At 47.1% G+C, this 26529-nt stretch overlaps 1 protein-coding gene across 3 annotated transcripts in view; it reads left to right on the forward strand.

Moving 5' to 3' along the window:
• dapk1 (death-associated protein kinase 1) overlaps positions 1-26529 on the forward strand; it is a 60538-nt gene that overhangs the window by 24749 nt on the left and 9260 nt on the right. For all 3 annotated transcript variants that reach the window (XM_064296597.1, XM_064296598.1, XM_064296599.1), the window contains exons 3-20: positions 1515-1736; positions 3811-3949; positions 5246-5375; positions 6181-6229; positions 6328-6354; positions 8778-8930; positions 9664-9709; positions 9801-9890; positions 10611-10703; positions 13363-13482; positions 14493-14591; positions 15075-15173; positions 15799-15897; positions 16305-16502; positions 21047-21244; positions 21730-21828; positions 24425-24502; positions 25084-25309. In XM_064296597.1, coding sequence (XP_064152667.1) covers positions 1515-1736; positions 3811-3949; positions 5246-5375; positions 6181-6229; positions 6328-6354; positions 8778-8930; positions 9664-9709; positions 9801-9890; positions 10611-10703; positions 13363-13482; positions 14493-14591; positions 15075-15173; positions 15799-15897; positions 16305-16502; positions 21047-21244; positions 21730-21828; positions 24425-24502; positions 25084-25309 — 2165 coding nt within the window. The remainder of the gene's footprint in view (positions 1-1514; positions 1737-3810; positions 3950-5245; positions 5376-6180; positions 6230-6327; positions 6355-8777; positions 8931-9663; positions 9710-9800; positions 9891-10610; positions 10704-13362; positions 13483-14492; positions 14592-15074; positions 15174-15798; positions 15898-16304; positions 16503-21046; positions 21245-21729; positions 21829-24424; positions 24503-25083; positions 25310-26529) is intronic.

Raw genomic sequence — 26529 nt, forward strand, 5'->3', positions numbered from 1 at the left:
ATGATTGCATAAACCTTTATGTGTGCACTTACTGAAGTCACTCTGGATCAAAGCATCTACTAAATACTCCTATTGCAAAAAAAACAAAATGACAAGCCAAGTTGGCCTGAGTGCCCTGTTCTCATCAACACTCATGTACTTATGCACCTAAATTTAAATGTAACGTAATGTAGCTGGATGCACCGGCCCAACGCCCTGCATGATCATATGCTTGAATGCATGGGCTATCTAGCCTGTTTTCCTGTTTTCTTTCTTGATCTCGTGACTGAAGTTTCCATTACTCTGCAGTTGCTCATAACAGTTCGCAGATCTAGCAGTTTGCTAACCGCTCTCTGAAGTGTCGCGGGCAGACGCGGTTCCACAGGCCGCGAAGTCGACAGACTCGCGTCTCTGAAGCCTCCCATAATGAAAAAGGATGACTTTCTTCTCACTGCGTTTATTAGCATAGCTCTTTTTTTATACCGGCGACTGTAGCTTCCACAGTTACAAGGGCCACTTGGGCCTTTCCTGCCGCTGTCTTTGTGTGACGAGGGCTTTGACCGCGCGGCACGGCGGAGTTAGCGGGCTAGCCCAGCGCTAAACCAGAGTCCTGGAGAAACGACAACATGTGGGAGGCCTCATGCGTTCCCCGCCAGCGTGAGCCGCGGTTAAAGCTCTCTCCCCGCCGAACGCGACGCTCGTCTGACTCACTCCGAGAGTGCGCCGCGGACGGCTGGAGCGTTCGCGGCGGGTTTTTCGCCGTCCGCCTGATCGTGGGCAAAGCCGCATTCACAACTTGGACCCGGTTCAGCCCGCGAGTCGTGACTCACGAGAGCCAGAGCCGCGATGTGTCAGAGGGAATTGAGGACTGCTGTTAATCACATGGTTAGAAATCCAAATACTGGCTTCCTGTGTCTCTGCTAAGGAGTTGCACTGTAGCAGAGCTCGCAGTTCTTCCAGAACTGAGGCAAAACACACCTGTTTTTACAAAAATATACATTTCACTTACAGGGGCCCGTTGGGTTTCCTCAATGAAATATATAGTTTGTCTTTCAAATATGTAAAGACCACATAGCTGGTAAGTGATTGATATGTCCAATCAAATAAATTCCCTGAAATCAATATTATTCTAGAATTGGAACACTGTAGAGCCGGGCTGCCCAATCCTGTTCCTGGAGATCTACCGTCCTCTAGGTTTTCACTCTAAACCTAACAAAGCACACCACCTTCAGTAGCTATTGATTTCATTGAGCTGCTTATTAGCAGAATCAGGTGTGCCAAATTTAGGGTTGCAATGAAAGCCTGGAGGACGGTAGATCCCCAGGAACAGGGTTGGGCAGCCCTGCTGTAAAGAGAGAGCTGTTTACGGGCTGTGCTTTAAGTTGCTTTAGATGCGGGTTCCATGTTATGGTTTAACTCCCGCATGCATGAATAAACGGCAGCGCTTTAGAAAAACAATGCGACCGTAGCCTTGATGTGGTTTTGTTTGTAATTTCCACCCTGACTATACGATTGCACCCCCCCCCCCTCCTCAGTGGGCAGTTCGCCGTGGTCAAAAAATGCCGGGAGAAGAACACGGGCGTGGAGTACGCCGCCAAATTCATCAAGAAGCGGCGAAGCAAGTCCAGCCGACGCGGGGTGACCAAGGAGGACATCGAGAGGGAGGTCAGCATCCTCAAGGAGATCCAGCACCCCAACGTCATCACGCTGCACAACGTGTTCGAAAACAAGACCGACGTCATCCTCATACTGGAACTGTGAGTGCCACCTGATATCTCCATCTTCTTCAGTGTTCTAGAACTCCATTGCTTTCAGTTGCCAGCAGTGATTGTGACATCAGCATTTGAATGTTCAGTTAAGAACATTTTAATCACATATTTGCGATGGTACACCTTAAAGGGTTAATCCTGTATAGATATCTTCGGCATCTGTATTTGAAAACATACAGCTAAGGACTACATTTCAATTACAGTTAATATTTCCAGCACTACCTATATTTGTATTATTGTTTTATTATCGGTTTCATTTTGGCTGGAAATGAGAAAAACTTCAGAATCCAAGGAAACAAGCTAATTTTGCACACTTTCAGTTGTCCTCCAAGCACCACATTTTCACTTGATAAAGAAAGAATAAACAGTGCAGTTTTAGCCTTTGTAAAAGGGCATATTCGTGCTAGTTACTCATTTGGTTATTCATTTATCTGTTGCTTGTTAGTCTTACCCCAGCTCACCTGAGCCGTCGCGTCAATACACAAATCAATCAGCTGGCTTCCCCCGCGGGTCGGGGCAGAAGCGCTTTAACTGTGTGAGGGAAAAACCCGCCGGGCCGGTTCTCTCCCCGCTGGCCAGACCGGTTGAGCCTGGTGCAGCGATCACACACAGGCACGCCACTTCGCCCGCGCTTCTCTGGAATCACGCTCCGCCTTTCGCTTCGTTTCGCTCCGCCCGACAGACAGGAGCGATTGACGCGCTTCGGCTGCTTTGACGACGTGCCGGAAGAAGCGCCGGAATGGCGTCACCGTCTCGGACCGCATGCTGTTGGAAGCCCCGCCCCGAACGCGGTCAATATTTGTGCATCGGTCACATATTTATACTGCGTTAGCCCAATGGAGCGCTGTTTACTCTGAAACCTACTCAGTGGTGGCTTGAGAAAGCCAGTGACCTTTGACCTTTCTAACTGAAAGAAGGCTCCTCAGATTGCTCCTCGACTCATCTTTGCTAAATTGTATTTAGTCACTAGCGTGTTGAATTTGGCAATGTGTTAAGAGCCAGCCGGCTGGGTGTGTTTACAAGGTGCGTGCGCTATTGTGAGCCTTCCTGAATTGATGGAGGATTTTCTGGTGTTGGGATGGCTTTATAATTTCCTAAAGGCCTACAACAACGACTGGGCAATAAAAATCAGGGAGGAATTACACTGGGGATGAAAGGTTGTTTATAAAAGGGTTTTTCGAATATAAAATGCACTTACAAAAGAGGTTTTCGTAGGACTGGCGTGGTACAATGCTGGGCTTTTAGTAAACCTGACAGAGATTTCTGAACCAAAGCTTTGTGTGCGTTTGACTGGTTAGATTGTGGCAGGTGGGTAGGGAAACCTCAGCGTTAGCGGTTGTTTTTTCAGCTGGGGTCTTGTTTGTTATGGCCAGTCACTCTCAAGGCTCTGTTATCAAGCAGTATTATCTTGTCACAGCTCTGCAGCTGTTCCACTATACACCCCCCTCCCCCCACCCCACCCCCACCCCACCACCTCGTTAAACAAAAACAGGCCTGGATCATGCCACATCTGACACACGCATGCACAGAACCATAATTATAACCATCACCAAAGATTGAAAATCCCGAAAATCCGAATTCAAATTGCTGTCTTGAATATTCAATTAAATGTCTCGTCTTTTTGTGTGCAAAAAAAAAAAAAGAGAGAAAAAAAGCTTGACAGCCATGAAAGCTGTGATTTGTAAATTAAGGGTTTACTTCAAGTGCAGAACAGTAAGCTATTGTTGCAGGTTGTCAGGTAGATGTTGTTGGAGGGAACGATGATCACAACCGTTGCTGGGAGTTGTAGTCTCTGGAGTTGTAGTCTCCGGCTTTGTTGCACAGGGACATCATGCATGCAGCTGCATGCTTTCTGCATGTCTCCTGTGTTTAAGAGGATAAATTCTGAAGGCATTCGCATAACCAGAGAAATGTTTCGGTGCCTTGATCTTTCACAAACGTCGGATTAAGTCGCATGTATTCAGCGAGCCTAGACCCAACGGGCCTGATCTCCTTAACGTCTATGTCTGATACGAGCGTCTTAACACCCCCGATCCCCACACCCCCACCTTTCTCCATTCAGAGTCGCGGGGGGAGAGCTTTTCGACTTCCTGGCGGAGAAAGAGTCCCTGACCGAGGAGGAGGCCACCGAATTTCTCAAGCAGATCCTGGACGGCGTCTTCTACCTGCACTCTAAGCGGATCGCCCACTTCGACCTGAAGGTACGCCCCACGGGGGCAGGGCACGGCGAGCTGACGACCCGCTCAAAGCCGCCCGTTTCACCGCCCCGTCTGAAACTGCGACCCCGCGGCCCCCCTGTCTGCGGCCATGGAGCCAAACGGCCGAATGCTAACTAGCCGCGTGATACTCGACACACTTCCACACTGCGTTATTATCCTCTTGTCTTTCTCATTAACTCTTCTCTGCTCAGTATACGCATGACAAGTGTACTTTGTTCATCTCTGACCCATTTGCCTTTCATCTGTAGCTTTAGCGCTAGACAGCAGGAAGTACGGCAGAGTGACAAGTAGAGAGCTGAATAAACAAACAGAGATGTAGCCATTTTGAAAGGGTAGGCTTTCCAACTGTTCTACTGCAGGCAGAAAAAATGTACATGTACATCTCAGTCTAGATATTTATTAACCGATGCTCTTGAAATGACTTTTGTCATTAGTGCTAACGGAGCTAGGCTAGCAACCCAAAGTCTGGTTGAATTCACAGGTGGGGCTTTACCATTGTGGTATTAAGCAAGGTGCTTAAGTTAAATTGTGCCAGTTAATATCCAGCTTTATTGAAAGGATTGCATGTAACAAGCAAGCTGTTAAGTGCCTTGGATAAAGGTGTCTGCTGTCTGCATGAGTCATTATAAAATAATCATCATGGTATCAATTTTCTTTGTGAGGCTTAACTAAAACAGCTCTGCGGTCTGTTAGCACACAGCAGCACTATGAAGCCAGGATTGTTACCATGGGAATTCAGTCCTGGATTATGTTATGGAAGGGCTTGGACAGGGTTCCACTTTCCAGCAATGACTTCTTGGTTTGCATGTGATTTCCATCTGTGATGGCTCTTTCCTATCTCTGTTCTCAACAACAATTCTTCCTGTCTCTCTCTCTCTCTCTGTATCTCTCTCTCTCTGTCTCACTGTCTCTCTGCCTCGCTCTCTCTGGCTCCCTCTCTCCCTCCCTCTCTCTTTCTCTCTCTCTCACACGCTTACACACACACACATGCACACATTCTCTTGCGCTCTCTCTCTCTTTCTCACACACAAACACACACACACACACACACACACATCCTCTCTCTCCCTCTCACATATACACACACACACACACTCTCTCTCCCTCTCATCTCTCTCACTCTCCCTCCCTCTCTCTCTCACACACACTCTCACACACGCATGCACACATTATCTCACGCTCTCTCTCTCTTTCACACACACACACACACACACATTTCTCTCCCTCTCATCTCTCTCTCACACTTGCTCCCTCTCTCCCTCCCTCCCTCCCTCCCAGCCGGAGAACATCATGTTGCTGAACAGAACGGTTCCTCACCCGCGAATTAAGCTCATCGACTTTGGCCTGGCTCACAAGATCGACTTTGGCAACGATTTCAAAAACATCTTTGGGACTCCGGAATTCGTAGGTCAGTCCCCACCGCAGCTCCCCCCCCCCCCCCGACCCGCTCCTGAAGGGCTGCCAGCTGGATGCTGGCAGCGCCGGGTCCGTTCAGTCCGGAGCGGTCCGACCTGACCCGACCTTCGCCTAATCTTTTGCGTCTTAGAACAACAGCCAATTGCAGCATGTGGAGAACGGTTGCCAGTTGCAGTCGGGGGGGCAGTTTTGGCAGGGGTGGTATTACAGTGCAAACAATGACAGCTTCAGCCAGGCCCCCAGGGGTTTCTGGGGCCACAACAGGGGACCACCAAGATTGGGAAAACCAATTAGAATTACTTGGAGATTTGTGTGCTGAGTTTCCATAAACGATCAATCTCACATGAGGTTTCATAAACGGACATCGGAGTTGGCAGCTCTCGCGGTTATGCTGTGCGGGACATGCTGTTAGGCTCTGTCTCACGCTCTCACGCGACCCAAACACATCTCTCACCAAATATCAGCAACTGAAAAAGAATTCACTGAATAAAAGCATTATGTATCTGTTCATAAAGGTTCATAAAGAGAGATTTATCGATTGACTGCCTATCTTTGACTTCCCCCTCCTCCCACTTCCCCCGTCAGCCAGCTGACCAAAGTTGATGACATCGGTCTATCATTAGTCTATGTCAATAATTGTAAAACATAATGTTGGTTTTAAGGGCATATATTCAGGGACAAATGTGTGTATACAGTGCAAATAGATTGATTGATGTGTGGCTTCTATGTCATTATGCATTTTGACTGTTATCTGTCGCATGTTTCAATATATTTTTTTTATTGTATCGTTTCTGTAGCTCCAGAAGTGGTGAATTATGAACCTCTCGGACTGGAAGCTGACATGTGGTGAGAGCAGCTTGTTTAATTCGCCGAACCAGATGTGAATCAGATAATCTGCGTTTTTTTCATATCTGTTCTGAAACGCTGCTCTTTTTCAATTCCAGGAGTGTCGGGGTGATAACATACATACTGTGAGTATGATCATTATCATTACAATAGTAACGTAAAAAGTTGTGTAAGTCGCTCTGGATAAGAGCGTCTGCTAAATGCCTGTGATGTGATGTGATGTAATGTAGTAATGTTTGGTGTATTTGATGCAGTATGGTTAATGCTATACACATATACATCTAACATGGTTCTTCCATGCCTAGAGTAGCACCTAAATGCATAATTACAAGCCTTTGTTTATTAAGGGAAGTACGTTTGATATTCGGTGCATTCAACTACAATAAATCAAGGGGAAATTTTGGACAAACGTGGACAGAAGAACTGAATAGAGTGTGGACAAATGACTATTTGTTTTGAATGAATTATAATGGATGTGATGATTTGCTTTTTTGAGGTTGATGTGCATTGGCTTGGCTGGTAGTCGGGGGAAAAAAAAATAATTGTGCCATCTACGAAGAGTCATTACAATGCAGCCCTCAGAACCTGAAACGGTTATTAGTTGGTGTGTGTCTCTTTGTCGGTGCTAGTGGCAGTCTTTTGCAGAGCGATCGTGGTTGTTTTCCCATGCTCCTGTGCGAGGGACCAGCTGGTTCTGACCGCCGCGTGAACGTGTCTGTAATGAAAACGACGCCTTTCTGCTTCAGTAGATAAGCGGCTGGGAAGGAGGCTCCGGCCCTGACAAAAACAAATCCGCCTACTCCCAAATTGAAATGCAAATCATCAGCCGCTGTGCCCCCCGCCCCCGTCCCCGTGACTTCCGCGTGCGGGTTCCTGCGAAACCCGACGGGCTTTGGCTTTTTCCCCTCCCCACCTGCACGGTACGGACACAGCGATTGGTCACGCGATTAGCAGTTCTCCCGCAAACGAGGAGAGGAGGTCCTCTCCTTCCGACGCATCCCCCCCCCACCCCCAACCCGCCCGCCCCCCCAATCCGATCGTCTCCAGCCCCGGGCCTCCCACGTTCCTGTCAAGGCTGGGTAAAAATAGACGTGAATCGGGAATGGTTATCACAACCTCCCGTTTCCCAGCTCAGTCACTATAGCTACCAAGTCTTCATTTGTCAAATTATTATTATTATTATTATTATTATTATTTCATTTTATTATTATTATTATTATTATATCATTTTATTTTGTTTTATTTTATGTTTTTATTATTATTGCCAGTTTATTTTGCTTTTGGCTTTTTGTAGGAGCTTTCGCTTCAAATTTATTTATGCCTCAGGAAAACTTCATTGTTCATTGGCCGGCAATGTTTGGAACGGCTTATGATGTAGCAATAACAAAATGTGGGCAAGCATATTTACGCAAGACCGCTGGAAAAACGTGCGCAGTCTCTTCTCTTGAAATGTCATTACCTGTTGTGCAATGGTACTAGAATCGAATGCCTTGGAAAAACAAGCTCCTTTTTCCATTTAGGCAAAAAATAAAGAGCTGCATTCTGAAGTGGCATGTCATCTTATTTTTTCTTTTAAGTTAGGGGTGGGTGTAGGCCTGCGCCTGAAATGGGTGCTGTTTGTACCACTGTGTGCCGAGTGTTACTTTGCCTGTGGTGTCCTTAATTTTAGGACTCACTTGCCGACAAGCGTGGGAGTGAAGATTTCATTCTTCTAAGCATTGTAGTCAGGACTAGGATTGTTAAACCCCCAGACAGTACAAAATGTTATGTCCGTGTCCCATGATCCTTCACTCTTTTCTATGTGACCGCATAGTTGTTGCCAGTTGTATAGCTTGTTTTTTGAACAGAATCAGCCTTTTCAGACCTGTTTAAGGCATTTACATTGACACAGCTTTGCCGTGTGACGTAAGCGATGCATCTGCTCAGAGCTCCTGTTATCGGCCTCTCCTATTTGAAATCATGTTCCGTTGGTCGAGTTGTCCTGGATGATGATGAGTACAGCATGCAGTAAGCAATTAATAAGGAGGTTCTGAGTGGGGACACGCTTATCACAGTGATTTGTTCCTGTGCACAGTAAACGAGAAACGCAGCCAACAGATCTGTCAGCAGTCCAGTTGGCTTTTTTTTTTTTTTTTTTTTTTTAAAGCTGCTTTTGACTTCCGATCTCCTGGTTCTTTTGTCTTCTTGATCGTGTCCTGCCGGTTGATTCTGTCATCATGACTGCGCATACAACATCCTGTACTTCTGTATTTCCGCAGGGGCCGAATGTCACCGGCTTAATTCTTTGCATCCCGTTTATCCACGTGCTAATGTATTCCATCCCGTTTATCCACGTGCTAATGTATTCCATCCCGTTTATCCACGTGCTAATGTATTCCATCCCGTTTATCCACGTGCTAATGTATTCCATCCCGTTTATCCACGTGCTAATGTATTCCATCCCGTTTATCCACGTGCTAATGTATTCCATCCCGTTTATCCACATGCTAATGTATTCCATCCCGCTGCTGAACCGCCGCTTTTCTGTTTTTCCGTCCTCCCCCTTCAGTTTGAGCGGCGCCTCCCCCTTCCTCGGGGACAACAAGCAGGAGACTCTGGCCAACGTCTCCGCCGTCAACTACGAGTTCGACGAGGAGTTCTTCAGCAACACCAGCGCCCTGGCCAAAGACTTCATCGCAAGGCTGCTGATCAAAGATCCAAAGTACGCTAATCGATCTCTGTAATGGTTTAATTCATAATATTCAAGTACAAATAAGGTCGCATATTCACCAGACTGGCCAGTGTTCAGTGTAAAGAAAAGCAGTACAGTTCTGATCCACATTTACCGCATAGAACCAGACACAGCTGATGTCTTAAATTGGAGTTCCACTTTTATTGTATTGTTTTCAGTAAGAGGAACCTGAAACAGGCAAAGCACGGGGAGCTTTTTTCACGCTCTGTTTTTTTTTCTTCCTCTGTGGTGTCAGTTGTGGTAGCCTTCAGCCTATTTTCATGGCCTTGGAATGCATAAATGTTTTGGCAATAACACATCCTATTGTTTGCCTGTGTGCGGCAACCACAGACTGAGCCTTGTTAGGCTGTAGTTCACTATTCGTCTGGCAGTGTGTTCCTGTTTCACTTTTATTGTGTTTGTGGTGTAGCCTAATTCAGTTCTTCTGGAGTACTGAATGAGAACTAAGCTGACAGACAGAGAAGCTATTATCTATGCTAGTTCAACTGGGGTTGCAAAGTGATTTTCAATAATGTGATACTGTTTAAAACGATCAACACCCCAGGGATTCCCAATTCATAGCCATGAATGTAGTTATCATAGCTGCCTGCATAAAGACAACTGCTCCTAGTGAACAATGCCACTGAGGCCTTCCAACTATTGTTAGAAACTATTTACTGCTCTTTTTAGTCTCATGGTCTCTCTCTTATTTTTGCCCCTGCAGAAAAAGAATGACAATTCAGGACAGCCTACAACATCCTTGGATCAAGGTTGGTCCACCATATTTATTTTGTTAAATGAGTGCAGATCGTTGTGAACTGCCAAAAAGGAGTGTTACACGTGCCTGTCTGTTTTCCTCAGCCAAAGGACACGCAACAAGCACTTAGCAGGAAGGAATCTGCAGTCAACATGGAGAAGTTTAAGAAGTTCGCAGCCAGGAGAAAATGGAAGGTAGTGTGATGCATTGTATCTTTTTTTAAAGCCTCCCTTTTTTTCATCCCTGATTTGGAATAGCCGATTTAGCCTCTTGACTTCCTGCTGTGCTATCCTCTCATATGAAAGGAATACTGAGGCGGAATCATGGACATTGTCCTGACACTCTCACTTGCAAATGACTGACCTATTTCCACTGTACAGTTCATGCGACACTACAGGAGAGAACTAGAACTAACTTTCACCCATGACAAATAGACCCATAATTTATGTAGTCTAATGTTTGTGTATGTGTAAATAGTTTGTGAGCAATAAATGTTTGCTTCTGAGTTTGACATTCAGGAATGGATTACTCATAACCTTGATCCAGCTGCCAATCACTGGTTTTAAAAAAACATGCATAACAGGTGGAAATTAAGAGGGAAATCAAACGGCTGTCCGACAACTAATGAAAACAGATGATATGTTCGTGACTCGCAGACAATTAGTATGTCTCATTTACAAAAGGGCAAATCCATTTACTCTGTGTTGGTGTTTGGTTAAACAGGGTCTGTAATCACAACAGTAAGGCAATTGTCTTTTGGAGAAAGGGAAGGTCATTGTAGAGAACCTCTGATTTACTGCGATTATTGCACACATTTGAAAGAAAACTGCATGAAAGTTCAAAATGATTAAGTTTGCAGTTCGGGCTGACATATGGTAGAATGTGAAGAAGTTGCTCTGTTTCCCCCTCCACAGCAATCAGTGCGGCTCATCTCCCTGTGCAACAGGCTCTCTAGATCCTTCTTGTCCCGGAGCAACATGAGCGTTGCCCGCAGCGACGACACCTTGGTAAGGCACCTGCGATTAAAATTAAGAAAGAGAGGGGGAAATAGGACCACCCCTCTCCCCCTCCCAAAATTGCACCAGTGAATGGCCCGTTTTCTGTTTTCAGAATGGTTTGACATGCCGTCGTGCCGGTAACTGTTATCGCTCGACAGCCTCAGTATGTGTTTGCTTTGCCCGCATGCTAACACCGCCGTGGAGTGTGTTTGTTCAGTCGCCTGAGTCACGGGTGAGAAGCCCCCTGGGAAACGCGAACCTGCAGCTCTGGTTTGCAGCGCCTTCGCAGGGTTAAACCTCAGAGGCCTCGGTGGCGGGCTTCGGCGAGGTTAATGAACTAGACTGCACAAAGGACCGAGGGGTTTGTATAATCCCGGCTCGGTGTTTGCCCGAGGAAGTGAAAATGAGTCAATAAACCGTGGCGTAATCCTTCACCATTCCCTGCGATGAGGTTCAAACATGCACCTTTATAAACCCCCCCCCCATCCACACCCGCACCCCCCACCCCCCCAAGAAAATGGTTAATGATTTATGTGGCATTAACAGTTGACCACTTTGTTCAAGGTATTTAACGGGTCTAAGATACAAATGGCGGTTGTTCCACCTTGAATGGAGGCATTCACATGGACGTGTTTATAAAAGACGGCGGTATGAATGAAAAGAATAGCGCCACTCTTGATTTCAGTGGTACAGGCCGGTAAAGTGAAGCACCAGTGTTGGGTAAAGTCTGCACAGAGTGTTCTGCTTTTACCCAAACCCATAGGGGGGAAACAGGACAAAACTGAGATGTATAAACAATGTCTTCTCACTTTGTGACCTGATTTAGTTTCAATGCTGTTTTACATTGATTTATGTAAATAAATAAAAAATACAGGTTAAATCGCTAAAGCTGCTTTTAAAGAAAATACAGCTTTATGTCACCAGCTGATGTCAAAGTAAGACAATCGGTGAACATTTTACAACAGGACACTTTTGCGGATTAGTCAGAGGAATGTTCAAAGAAAGGCTTTTTTTGGAGAGAACCCGCTAGGTTTTTGGAGACAGGATTAGTGGCGTGTGGGCAGAATGATTATCACATTGCCATCCCAGGGAGAAAACGAGAAGCGAGGTGTAAGACTGTCCGCGTGCAAAATTGCAGGAAAAGAGTTGATACAAGTTCATCCGTCAGTCAATCAAATATGTTTATTTAATACAGCATTTTGCCATGACATTTTCACAATTCTTTTAAAGTGTACAATAGAGAGGAATTCACAATTGCAAACAGATGTGTAAGATAGCAGATATATTTATTTTTTTTAGAACGGTTTATATTTTGCTGGGTTGTGTTTTTTTTAATGGTTTTTTTTTATTTAATTTTTTTACTGTATTTCCCTTTGTAGTGTCCATCATTCCATTACAAGGGAAGGTACTTATATGGACAGAGTATTAAAACCAGTGTGTGTTTCAAGAAGCCTCAAGGCTTGAAAGCCAAATTGCCTGTAAAGGGGAGATAGAGGCCACACTCGCCTGAAGCTGAGCTGCATGATCAAGACTTACGGGAGGAATTAAAAGAGGAAAATAGAAAATGGCGCTTTCAGCCTTTGTGACTTTTAAGCATAATTGGACAATGCTTAGGCTAATAGTGTATGGTTAATAGCGAATATGGTCATTATTAGTTTTTACAGTGCCTCCCTTTTAACCATTAGAAGAGTACGCTTTTTAGAATGTTTTTCCCCAACATTTTAAATCAGTGTTCTAGAATTACTTTGCTCTCAATTACCAGTAGTGATTGTTACATTAGCATTAGAATGTTCAGTTAAGAACATTCTAATAGATTATTTATGATCGTACACCTTAAAGGGTTAATGGGACTTGTAACTTAACCAGGTCCTGTTCGGTTCGGTCACGCTTACCGATGTGAACGCACTGTAGTATGCGCTAAACCCAGGCTAGCGCTAATACGCGCTGTGAATGCTTGGCTGGGCAGAGCCTTCTCCCCGTAGCTGTTAGATTCTGGCTGGAGAGCTGAGGACTCGATCTGGTGTCAGTGCTGTCAAGTTCTGTTGGAGGTTATTGGGTCACATGGTGAGCTTACTCTGTCAGGGAAAAAAGGCAGTGTTTTTTTTTTTCTCAGGCATGTGCATTATTTAATGGGATTAACATACCACAGGCCTTGTTTTTTTTTTAAAAGAGAGGCCGTTATACAATGAAGCACAACTGGATTGTGGAAAACCGTGACTGTTATATACTGTTAAGGTTATGTTTTCAGGATATATGTATGTGACAGCAGATGACAACTTGAAGTATGTTACCAATGAAATTATTAATGATTTTTCCCATTTTTATTCAGCTGTGTGGCCAAACAGCTGAAGGCTACAACAGAAAAGTTATTTTTCTTCACAATGAAAGCACATCCACTGTGAATTGCGTTAATGCTTGTACTCTGTGGTCCATTTATGCAGTAAACTAGGGGTTTCAGCCGGTTATGATCCAGAGACCCTCCACCGAGGCTCAAAGGCATCTTGAGGACCCCCATTATAATTTAAAAGGGGTTGCATTTAAAAAAAGGCTTTATAAAGGTTGCGATGGGGGGGGGGGGGGGGTAAACCAATTGGTTTACCCAGGCAGTAAACCAATGTGCAAGACAGGCTAATAGAGACTAACCTTGCTGTGTTTTTTTTGTCTGCAGGATGAGGAAGACTCTTTTGTGATGAAGGCGATCATTCACGCCATTAATGACGACAACGTGCCGGGTCTACAGCACCTTCTTGGATCCCTAACAAGTTACGATGTGAACCAGCCAAACAAGGTAAGCAGAAATACAGACCCCACTATTAGCTCCGGGACCAAACCCTATACCCACACACTAATGTGCTACAGAATAGAGATTGATGACAAAGAAGTTTTCACATCCCTACCCCCCATCCCTTTTCAAAAGCAGTCTCCAGTCACAAACATTTTTATTAAGACATTTATTTAAAACCTTTTGAGTTTTTGGTAAATTTCTCTTGAATCTTCTTCAAAATCAGCCTAGTGATTGCAGGCTAATTAGCATGAATTGTTGAATAATTATCTCCATTTTCAATTTTGGAATCTACTGCGAGTCTGCGGGATTTCATTAGCACCTCAGTGGAGAACAAAATCATCCAAGCACAAGTGAATTCAGTAAACACATACCACTTTCTGTGCGATGCACGGCGAGCACTAAACCAAAGAATGTGAAGGAATAAATGTAGATTTTTCAAACCGCTTGCAAAAGGACTTGTGCATCGCTTGCTTCATGAAGTGCCGGAGGAATATGGACGGTTGAAGTAACAGCTAAAAGTGCGAAGAAGGATGAGTTGTGATGAAATCTTTATTTAGCAAGGAGGAGATGCTTCCAGTGTTGATTGCTTCGCAAGGTGTCCAGCTGTGCACGTCTGTATTAAGGGACCGTCTCCAATCTCGCAGTTTATTCATATCAACCCTCTTCCTCGTTCTTTACAAATTAGTGGAATCATCACCCGTCAGCAGGAACATTTAAACTGCTGTTGAGAATTGAGAAAAACAAGCATGTAGCCATTAGGGACAGACTACGTGCCGATGATTGGAATGATGCTAATTTAGCCCAAGTCCTTTGTCACAGCTAACTACTACAGGAAGGGAAACTTTGGTTTAAAGAAATAAAGTGCGAAAATATATTTGTGCATCGAGTCCTTCCTTTCTCTTTTTGGACATTTTGGGGATGTGCAGGTCCTGTCTCAGACTGTAATGTTTAAAACGTTCACTTGTTTTTAAATTATTTATTTATTTATTTATTTGTTTGTTTGTTTATTTCAGCACGGAACTCCCCCTCTTCTAATAGCGGCTGGCTGCGGAAACATCCAGATCATTGACGTGCTCATGAGGAAGGGAGCGGAAATCCAGGCCCATGACAAGGTTTGCGTGCCCCCCCCCGCGCGCCACGCCCTTAATTGGCTAATTTTACCTGAGCCTTTTTCGGATAGCCATTTGCTGCCAATGTGACAAATTCAGACCCTAATTTAGCATGTTACCTAATTTAGCTATTTTTTTTTGTTGTTTATTGCATGGTGACTTTTTTCACTGTTGTTTGCCACTACATTTTTCCTTAAATGTTGTTTGACCTAGAAATGTTATTTCAAGGAGGGGCACAGTAATTGAACCATATTCTTGCTATTGAAGGTTTGTCAGAAGATTAATAACATTTCACTTATGTAGATTGTGTATTGTGTATTTAAAGGTAAATCCTTCACCTTCATCTTTAAAAAAGAAAAATCAGTGTGGGTTGTTTATTTATTTTCTTATGAATGTAGAGCTTGGCTCGTTATAAATGCATAAATAATGTTCTTTCGAGGCATCATTAGGCAATGTTTAACCGCCAAACCGCCCTCCGTCCCGCAGTCTGGATCGAACGCTGTGTACTACGCTGCGAGGCACGGCCATGTTGGAACCTTGAAATTCCTACATGAAAAGGAATGCCCTCTGGACATCCAAGATAAGGTAACTCCATCTCCTGGCTGCTCTCAGACAGGCCCTCAAATTTCAGTCAGGGCCTTGTGCGTCGCATTGCTCCGGAGGTGGCCTTCTTCAAACGGGCCCTGGCTGCAGATTTGCACGATTGTTCGCCTTTATCGGCTTATTTTCGGTTGCCATGGTTATCTGTCGGGGCGAGAATTTTTGACTGTGTCCATCATTAGTATTGCTCCAGTTCAGTGGCTCGAGAAATGGTACACGGCCAACTGAATCTTACTTCTGATACGTAATTATGTTTGTATATAAATTATTTGTTTACATAAATACGTAATACATTTAATGTGTTGGCTGTAACTTTGTAATAAGAAATAAATAAATAATGGTTGTTTTATGTTTGTAGATTTTTGCTTTTTGATGGTAACTTTTCATTGCTACAAAATTAATTTGCTTGGCACAAGTCTTCATCCATTTATACAGCTGCCTTTTTTTGCAGCTATCCAATTAGAAGTACCTGTCACAAGAGTACAACAGCCCTGTCAACAGTTCTGTCTCACCTAGGAAACAAGCCTGTAGCCTTTGTAGATTTATTTACTTGGAAACTTAATGTCATAAACACATGCCGTGATGTCACTTCCTGTTCTTCCCCCACCAGTCTGGAGAGACAGCCCTTCACGTAGCGGCAAGGTATGGGAACGTGGACGTGGTCCAGTACCTGTGCAGCATACACGCCAACCCCAACCTGACCGACAGGGTACGTATCAAATGCGCTAACATCATGGATGACGTACAGTCATCAAATAATAGATAAGTGTAGTAGTTCAATGAGCTCTTTTTCACTGTTAAAAGGGTCAGAGTGTAAGTTATTACCATAACGCAAGTGTGGTTAGGGGGTGGTCAGATTTATGTTCTACCTCTGTACTAAAGCACCTGATTCAAACAATCAGCTGATCTCAGTATTCAACCAAGGCACTGCTGAGTTGAGTCCGATGATTTAGCATCGGGAAAAGAAAAATCTAGAACCAAAATTTGTGGCTACAATGTTATTTCTGAAATGAGAATGGACACTCTCCTGGCAGTGATGTTGATACTGTTTGGTACTCGAGTGCCCAGCTGTAGTTTCCAGCCATAGTCAGGGTGTGTGTGTCACCCCCCCTACAGGAGGAAGAGACCCCCCTACACTGCGCGGCCTGGCACGGCTACTCCTCCGTGGCCCGGGCCCTGTGCGAAGCCGGCTGCAGCGTCAACGTCAGGAACCGGGAGGGGGAGAGCCCCCTCCTCACCGCCTCCGCCAGGGGCTTCCGCGACATCGTGGAGTGCCTCCTGGAGCATGGGGCCGACTTGGACTCCACTGACAAAGTGAGACCCCCTCCCTCCTGCTCTGAATGGTACAGTCCAGGGAGAGAGGTTGGCTGAATCCAGAAAGCTATTCTGACTCTGACCTGCCATGGCTACTAAAATGGCATGTGTGCTTCCTGTACCAATTAAACACTTCCCTCAGGGTACATTTCCAAAAGTTTGAACAACTTGAATCAGTATCTATTAAACTGCTGCTATTGTTTTATTTAATTATTTAAAGAATGTAAGAACAAGAGTGTGATGAGGGCCATAAAAACTGTCTGGAGGTTGTCTAGTGGTGTGTGAAACCTGGCCTTCAGCACACAAAGTAGTCTATTTGCCAGCCAATAGAGCCCTATTCTGAACCTGGAATTGTTGAGTACCTCAAGGTTTTATGGTAGAAATGTACAGTATGGGTCCCCAGCATTTAGAAACTGCCAGATGCTAACTTGCATATGTTGGGCATTTTGCATAATTAGCATAATTAGCATTAATTAGCATAATCACCTATATGGACAATATTTCAGCAACTGCTTGGCCGATTTTGGACAATATTGGAGTGGTTTTGGGGTTTATTGAGGATGCTGAGTCCATTTCTGACATTTTAAAAATTCAAAATGGCCGTTTAAACCAGACGTGGCCATATTTCAACTCCCAGTGGGCCGATTTTGATTAATTTTGAGTAGATTTTGAGGTTATTTATATGCTTAACACATTGGACATTTCAAGCTGTTAAGTGTTGTCTTAATATAATCACTATCAAAAGTTGGCAAAGTGAGTTATGCTAATATTAGCTAGCTAACAAGCTAACAATAGCTAACTAGCTAGCTAATGGGCAAACGTTAGCTAGCTATGCTAATCGCGATTAGCTTTTTGCCAGAAGAGGGGATGAAGCCGATTGAAGAAATTGAAGACTTTGTCATCAACACGCGACGTAAGACTCAGGATATAAGCCGTAACGTGGCGAGGATCCATGATGAAAGCTTACCCAGCTAGGCGGCTGCCTTCCGAGGCTGGCTAACCCCTGCTAAGCTGCGAGCTGCGAAGCTTCCTGGGCCTGGCGTCATACTACCGTCGCTTCGTCAGGGACTTCGCCACCATCGCCAGCCCACTCCACCGCCTGACCGACAAGGGCCGACCATTCGACTGGTACGACGCCTGTGCTACAGCCTTCATCCGACTCAAGGAGACCCTCACTGAAGCCCCAGTCTTGGCCTACCCCGATGCCCAACAGTTCTTCATCGTGGACACCGATGCCAGCAACGTGGGGAATCGGGGCTGTCCTCTCCCAGCGGGGAGGAGATGGAGACCGTGCTGTGGCCTACTTCAGTCGTGCCCTGAGTCGGGCAGAAACCGACGCGAGCTGCTGGCAGTGGTCCTGGCATTACAGCACTTCCGGCCGTATTTGCACGGCAGCCACTTCCTCATCCGCACCGACCACGCCTCACTTACCTGGCTTCTGAACTTTAAGCATCCTGAGGGCCAGGTGGCCTGATGGCTGGAGGCTCTTCAAGGGTATGACTTTGAAATCCAGCATCGTGCAGGGTGACACCATGGCAATGCCGATGCGCTCTCCCGGCGCCCCGTGCGGCATTGGAGTGGCGCTACTGCCAGCGGCAAGAGGAACAGGGCCAGATGACGCCGACGGTGGCGGCCGTCCAGATCACCAGCAACAAGTAGGGGTGGCTTCCGTTGACCACGCAGCAACTGAGGCAGCAGCTGGAGGTAGACGTGACCCTGGTGCTGGTGAGAGGCTGGCTGGAGACGGGGCGGCGCCCTGAGTGGACAGAGGTGTCAGCACTGGGGCCCGAGGTAAAGGCCTACCACTCTCAATGGGGCAACTTTGAGCTCCACGATGGGTTGGCGTACCAGAGGTGGCAGGCTCCTGGACGAGGGAACGACCTCCGGCAGCTATTGGTGTGCTCCGTCCCCAGGTTCTCCAGATTGTCCTCGGTGGGTGTGGGGCATTACGGGAATGCCAAGACCCTCCACCGCCTCAGGGGGTGGTTCTACTGGCCTGGCTATCGATGAGACGTGGACTACACGTGCATTTCTGCAACTCCTGCACCGCCCAGAAGGGACCAACTGCCACAGCAGTATTTGGTGGGGGCCCCGATGGAGCGAGTAGGGGTGGACATCCTTGGGCCCTTTCCCATCACCGACTTCGGCAGCCGCTATGTCCTCGTGGCTATAGACTACTTCACAAAGTGGCCCGAGGCGTACGCGGTGCCAGATCAGAGTGCCACCACCACAGCTTCGGGGTCCCCGCCGAGCTCCACAGCGACCAGGGGCGGGACTTCAAGTCCCAAGTCTTCAGTGAGGTGTGCTGGCGGCTAGAGGTGAACAAGACGAGGATGACACCGCTCCATCCTCAAAGCGACGGGCTGGTGGAGCGGTTCAATCGCACCCTGACCACCCACCTCGCTATCCTCACCAGCCAACACCAGCGGGACTGGGACCGCCACCTGCCCCTGGTCCTGTGGTCCTACCAGACTGCTGTCCAGGAGTCCAGCTAGTGCACACCTGCTGCCCTCATGGACTTGGTCTTCCGGGCCCCGCCCGAGCCTGAGACTGCCGGGGGAAAAGAAAATGGACTACTTTCGTAGACTGAGGGATCGCCTACAGGTGGTCCACGACTACACCAGCCGAGCCCAGGCCAACACCGGAGTGCGGCAGAAGAGGGCCTACGACACCCGCTGTCGGGGATGGGACTTCGCCCCAGGGGACCAGGTCTGGGTGTACACCCCACGCCGCAAGAAGGGAGTGTCGCCAAAGCTCACCAGCCAATGGGAGGGGCTGTGCCAAGTCCTGTACAAAGCATCTGACATGGTCTACTGGGTGCGGACGAAGGATCATGACCGGGCCGTAGTGCTGCATCACGACCAGCTGGCCCCCTACTGGCTGTTGGCAGAGACGGCAACCATGGGAGCTGAGGCGCCCACTCCCTTGGCCAGGGCCCTAGGGCACCCCCTGACTCACCCCGCATGACCAGCTCTCCTGAACGCCCAAGACGGCGGCGGAGGTTACCGCAGCACCTGGAGGACGCCGCAGCACCTGGAGGACTGTGTCCTGGATTCAAGGGCCATCAGGGACGACAGGCCCCTCGGGTGGGGGCAATGTAGTGTCCGGGGGCTGTTCCGGTGGGATTGGCGGGCAGCTCCCAGCATGCATCGTGCACGGGACACTTTATTGGGTTCGTGCGCGACTGTTGCCTTCTAACTGTTGTAAATAGCCTAGTTATTATCTTGTATGAATGTGTCTGACTTGTGTTTTGCTGTCATTGGTTGTGTTTGTTGTGTGTCACCGTGGGTGAAACAGAGGAAGAGTTTGAGGGGCTTCTCCCCTGTCCGCCATTATAAAGCGAATTGTACGACTGTCTGATTTCCATATTGCATGTTCCTCAATAAAGCTTGATTGAGTTTGAACTACTTTCCGTATCAGCTTTCATCATGGATCCTCGCCACGTTACGGCTTATATCCCGGGTCTTACGTCGTGCGTTGATGACGAAGTCTTCGATTTCTTCAATCAGCTTTATCCCGTCTTCTGGCGAAAAGCTAATCGCGATTAGCATTGCTAGTTAACGTTAGCTCATTTACTAGCTAGTTAGTTAGCTAATGTTAGCTTGTTAGCTGGCTAATATTAGCATAACTCACTTTGCCAAATTTTGATAGTGATTATGTTAAGACAACACTTAACAGCTTGAAATGCAGGTCCAATGTATTAAGCATATAAATAACCTCAAAATCGACTCAAAATTCATTAAAATCGGCCCACTGGGAGTTGAAATATGGCCACTTCTGGTTTAAACGGCCATTTTGAATTTTTAAAATGTCAGAAATGGATTCAGCATCCTCAATAACCCCCAAAACCACTCCAATATTGTTTCAGCCAAGCAGTTGCTGAAATATTGTCCATATAGGTGATTATGCTAATTATGCCAATTGCCAAACATATGCAAGTTAGCATCTGGCAGTTTCTAAATTCTGGGGACCCATACTGTACATTTATAACATAAAACTTTGGGGTACTCAACATTTCCGGGTTCACATTGCTGGCAAGTAGACTGAAGGGGCTCATTTCCTGTAGTCTTGCTAAAAGCCATTCCCTGCATCAATAACGGGGAACAAAGACTTCAGCAAACAGCCTCAGTACCTAGAGCTCAGACTCTACATAACCTTCATTTCACCTGGAGGTCAGAGGTCTCCCTTAGAGAAATGTAATCATTGCTACTTTATCTCAGAGAGCTAGCTATTATCTTCAGCTGGAGGAGCAATTTCTCTGAGTAAAATGGCTGTTGCGTTGCCATTGAGATTGCATTCACTTTCGAAAAAATCACATATTCCAAAACCATGTGTCCAAAAACCATGTGTGGAGAGTATGCATGAAAATATCCAGTTCACATTTATGTGACATTATCTTTTCATGTGTGAATATATTCATTCAAATGTGAAATGTTGAATTCACACGTGAAATAGTGGTTTTCACATGTGAAAGGGCGAAGTGATTCATAAGGGCTGAGAGCTGCAGGTGACGCAGGGGCGCTGACTGAGCATGTGCGTTTCAGGACGGCCACATTGCCCTGCACCTGGCCGTGCGCAGGTGTCAGGTGGAGGTGGTGAAGTGCCTGCTCGGCCACCACTGCTACGTCGACCACCTGGATCGCCACGGCAACACCCCGCTGCACATCGCCTGCAAGGACGGCAACCTGCCCATCGTCTCACTCCTCCTGGAGGCCAGAGCTAGCCTGGACATCCCCAACAAAGTAAGTGTTTGCCCCGACATGCCCTGGGCATGCCCAATAGCCTGTATAATTCAACATAATTTTATTGTTAAATACAATATGACTTGTTTATTTGAGGTTACCTATTGCCATAACACTATGGTGAGGTAAAACCCCTATTGTGGCATCATTTGAGTGTTTATTTTTAGTTTTCGACAATTCAACGTTCATTTACCTTCTGTACTATGTTCTTGACAACTGGCAAGAAGTGATAAATTCTAGGAATGCTAAAGCTGAAAGAGTGTGTTTTTTTCATGAAGGTTGCAGGCGGGTTATTGTCATTATCATGATTTACTTGAACCGTAAAATGTGGTGGCAGCTCTAATCTTAGAAGAAGCATGGTTAAACAACGGGAGGAGAGGACCGCCATAGTCATCGGACAGCCGTGGAGAGCCACTCTCCCCTCGCTGGTCTTCAGTCCGAGCGTGTGTGGTGTGTAACGGTCTGTCCTCTTTCCTCTCCGGCAGTACGGAAAAACTCCCCTGCACCTGGCTGCCTCCAACGGAGGCCTCGAAGTCGTACGACACCTCTGCGCTGCTGGAGCAAACACCGACGCCATCACCAACGTAAGCCCTGAGAAGCACTTCTTCAGAAATTACCACCAACTCAAAGTAGCTTTCATAGTTCACAGTTAACATGGGAGTCTCATTTTTATAGCCGATGTCTGTAGTTATTCATGTGGAAAGCAGAAATCCAAGCGTAATTAATTTCAGCATTTAATTTGATGACTCGCACAAAACAATTGTAGCACTTGTGTAAGAACTTGGAATTTACAGCAGTCTCTTTTGTGTGAATATTAGTGGCCCACCTGCCGGGGATTTGTTTCCATTTTAATTAGTCATAATGTGTTCAGATGTCATGTTCCTTATGGTAACAAATTCCTGCAAAATTCTCCCACAAGTTCCCTGTGCCACAGCAGTATACTCAACGTGAAGAGGGGGAGGTTAGGGGCTTCTGAACAAACAGCAAGGTAAATTCTGATTGTTCAGTAAACTGGGTATAATATAAGAATGCAGATGACTGTTAGATTAAAGTAAGACCTATCTTGAAAGCAGGTGATGTAAGCCACAGAGGAACAGATGTGGTGTGCTCAACACACAGCAAGCATGCACATCTGCACGCAGCCGAATGCACATCAGCACAGGCTATAGACGTGCAATTGAGAGCTCACACTGAGCAGCTGTGTTTGAGTGTGTGCACACACAGAGCGAGTCTCTACTGTTTCCAGCTGCGGGGAAAGGGGGGGGGGCACAGTGCATAGCTCTCACTCAGCATCCCCCCCCCACTTCCACACCCCACCCCCCTCCAGTAAAGCTCTTTAATTAGAAAGCGGGGCCCCATCTCCCAGTACCACTCCGGACCCAGCCGCAGGGGAGCCCAGGTGAGCCGTGTGGTGAGCGGCAGGCCTTCCCTGACGCGTCAGACCCGAGTAATCAATAACCGCACTCGCTCCACCATCCGCTGCGGAATCGCATTCAATCCACATCTTGGGTGCGTGCATCCATCACTTTTATGGTGGAAGTAGCAGGAATGTTCATACTGGAACCGTATATACAGTAGGGGAAACAATTCATGGATTTCTCTGACCTCGCCATATTTTATAGCATTAATATTGTATGACATGTGGATGCACTAGGCGTGTGCAGTATATGAAATGGGTATTAGTATCTATAATTCATTCTTTATTGTGTATGGGCTCACCAGTGTCCTGTAAAAATCATTCTGCTTCCCACAATATTGTCCAGACTACCTTTCTTGGATGTTTTTTAAGGAGTTTTTCCTCCTTATTTTTTCGTATTAAATATGATTTCTGTGTGTTCTTTATGGCAGACACTGAGATATGGTGTGCCAACTCAGTATTTTGCTTTGTAATGCAAATGATCTGTGCTCTTGTTGTGGCAGAAGTACATTTTCATTTCAAGGACTCCATTCCATGAAATGTCAAAACCCTCCATGTGTCCTTGAGACATTAAACTATCTTTTTCTTTTTTTTTTTGTTGAGGGCCATTAAAAATCAATGTGCGTGCGTGCGTGCGTGCGTGCATTCGCGTTTGTGTGAGAAAAAGTGTACGAGTGGGATAAAGAGAGTGTGTGTGTACGTGTTTGTGTGAGTGCGTATGAAAGAGAGAGAGAGACGCCATCTCCATTTAAAGAGCCCCACTTGTGTAGTCACTCTCTCGCACACAGTAATTGGCAGCAGAATGTCCTGTTTAATCGCAGGCCTATTAGACAGATGAATAATTACTGCCCGGTGGGCCGTTCCTGCCCCCGCTTTGATTCCGGAACGCGTTTGAACGCGGCCGTTTCTCGCCTGTGAGATGCGCCCCATTGTGTCTCCTTCCATTACCGTTAGCGACAATTTCCCGAGCTCGTTTCGCATAAGAGTTTGCACGCGGCAAAGCTACCTAATGCACACTTAATGTATTCCTGTGTGGGTTCGGCGTAGGGAAAGAGGGATGGCGACTGTTACCTCAGTAATAGCTCTGAGACTAAACGGCAGCGTCGACCGCCGGTGTTAATTTCACATAAACGTCTAACCGCTTTTATTAATGTAGCCTCGCGTCATGCAAACAGTCAGTGTGCGCATACACACTCTTGGGTGCAGAAGACCATAATAATCAACTGCTGTGCTAATGAGGATCTGTACGCTTCATGCTAACAACAGCCCTCTTTTTGACAAAAGACTATTTAATGCGGACGTGCAGTCCTGACACTTACAGTAGCTTATTGCATTGCCATTGCAGTCCACAGGTGGTTTTGAAACTGGCCAGTTTGGGTTGTCCCGTTACGAACTGGAGTGCAGAAATAAGCTGGGTGTCCGCAGGCCTGGGGTTGGTGTCCCACACCTCGTCCTGTCCCGGCACAGGACCCGTGTGGCTGACACGCCTAGGGGAGCACCCAGGGGCGAGTCAGTACCCCTTCGCTCTGAGGGTGCGGCGCTCAGTGGTAGCCCCCCCCTGGGGGTGAGTCGGTGCCCCTGCACTCTGTGGGGGTCACGCTCGGGACGAGGGCTTTGCCGGCTTCTTGCAGCGTTGCGGCGCCCATCAATAAAATAAACGCAGCGGTATCTCGGAGACACGGGAGCTTAGCGAGACGCGGGTGGCCCTTTTCCCAAAAAACGGCCCTGTGGATCAATCCCTGACTCTCCCGCTCTCTCCGCAGGATGGGAAGTCGGCCGAGGACCTGGCCAGCATGGAGCAGCACGAGCACATCGCTCTCCTGCTGGGGAAGCTAAAAAAGGTAACACCGTGAGCCACTGCTTCAACTGCTCTGTGTGTCCCTCATGAGAATGTCCTACTGGGTAATCTTAAAAACGTAACTGTGAGCCACTGCTTCAACTGTTGTGTGTTGTGTGCCTGTCGCTCATGGGAATGTTATACTGGGGATGCTTAAAAAGGTAACACTGTGAGCCACTGCTTCAACTGCTGTGTGCCTCTGAAATGTATTCAGTATAACTGGATTCTCTGAATAATGGCATTAATTGAATATGTTACTCAACCACAGAGTTGCATGCTCTTCTAACACACACCTCCTCTGTTGTGATGTTAGTCACAGAGCTAGTAAAATCCAAGCCTTGCTGTTTGAGTGTGGCACAAACTGTCAATGGTGATGACACTGGTGGCGATGAGTGTGTGTGCGCTTGTGTGTGTGTGTGTGTGTGAGTGTGTGTGAGCCTGTGCTTGTGTGTGTTTGTGTAGGGGGGGTGGCGGGGTGGTGTTTCTCATCAGAAATGCCTTGACACACTCAGGCCAAGTTTACTGCATTGATGACGCTCTGTGCACTGTAACAACGCATGACCTCACATTGTGCGCTCGCTCCAGGACACGCACAAAGGCAGCTACATCCAGCAGCTGAGGGCCAGCCAGACCCCGCAGCCGCGGATCAAGGTGAAGCTGTTCGGCCATTCGGGCTCAGGGAAGAGCACCCTGCTGGACTCCCTCAAGTGCGGGATTCTGCGCAGCTTCTTCAGGAGGAGGCGACCCCGCATCTCCTCCACCAACTCATCCCGCTTCCCCCCCTCTTCCCCCGTCTTCAACAAACCTGCAGGTAAGGTCACACCCCCCCCCACCTCCCCCCACCTGACTCCTGTGGCCCCCCTCCCAGGTGGAGTTCAGCAGCCCCATTGTACCTTTTCATTGGCAACGGCCTTAAAGAAGTTGCACTCCTTCCGGGAAACAAGCTGATTTCAGTCATTCTCATTTCTATTGAGAGTGATGGGAACTCGCTGCAATAGCTGGACAGGGTACTAATAGTCTCGTCAGTTCAACAAGTTCAGAGGTATTGATGGAAAGGACTTAAGTGGTCTGTGCGCTGATACGGTACTGATAAGTCCACCCCCGCACACAAGCACACACACAATAGCTTGTCAGCTCTCATAAAAGCGGCATAGCCCTGGGTCTGTTCAGCAGCATGCTTGACAGAGTGCTGATGTGCATTAGTACTGCAGGTGCAGTGAGAAGCCCAGTGCCTTGATGGGCTAAAATGGCTGCAAAATGCTCTTTCATTGAGATATTCCTCCTCCTGTTGCCTCGCTGACCTCCGCTCTTGCAGATCAAAGCGCGTCGGGCGGTGCCGTCCCGTCACCTCGCCCGTAAGCGTCCGTCACGCGTCGGCGGGAACGGGGGGGGGGGGGGGCTTACTTCGGCGGGAAGGAGCCGCGATCCGTCAGGCGTGTCCGATGCGTTCGGCGCGGTGTGACTAACGGCTACACGCTCCAGTGCCGCCGAATCCTTCACGGCTATACCGAACCGTTTACGGCATCAGTCTTTCCTGCGCACCTGTTATCATTCCTCTTTAAAAAAAACACACACTCCATGGTTTAGCCAGGGTTTGGGCTTTAGTTTTGAAGGTGGCAGCGGGAATTAAAATCTCATATTTGGTGAGATTTGGCATCCAGAGTTAGCAGATAGTGGTGTGTGAATTGGAACGGCAGCCTTGCCTGACCTCCTAGTTGGCTCTCGATGTTCAGTTTACCTGTCCAAGTGCCATCGGGTTACAGTGTATGTATATTTTTTCTGCGGCATATAATCCTGTCTGGGTTGCCAGTGATAGATCTGATAGAATGGGGTTACAAGACAAAGCTCCGTCTGGTCTACACACGTCGTCCGCCTGAGTATCGGGTGTTGAGGACTGCGGCGTGATTACTTTAAACCCGCCGGCCGTATGCAAATGAGCCACGCCCACTCTGCGAAAGAGGGATATTCCTGTCACCATGGATGATTCCAGGTTTGCTCTCAAGAGAGGTTTGCCTACCAGGTCTTCTGTGT

The sequence above is a fragment of the Anguilla rostrata genome, chromosome 10 (assembly GCF_018555375.3).
Source record: "Anguilla rostrata isolate EN2019 chromosome 10, ASM1855537v3, whole genome shotgun sequence".
Taxonomy (NCBI): domain Eukaryota; kingdom Metazoa; phylum Chordata; class Actinopteri; order Anguilliformes; family Anguillidae; genus Anguilla; species Anguilla rostrata.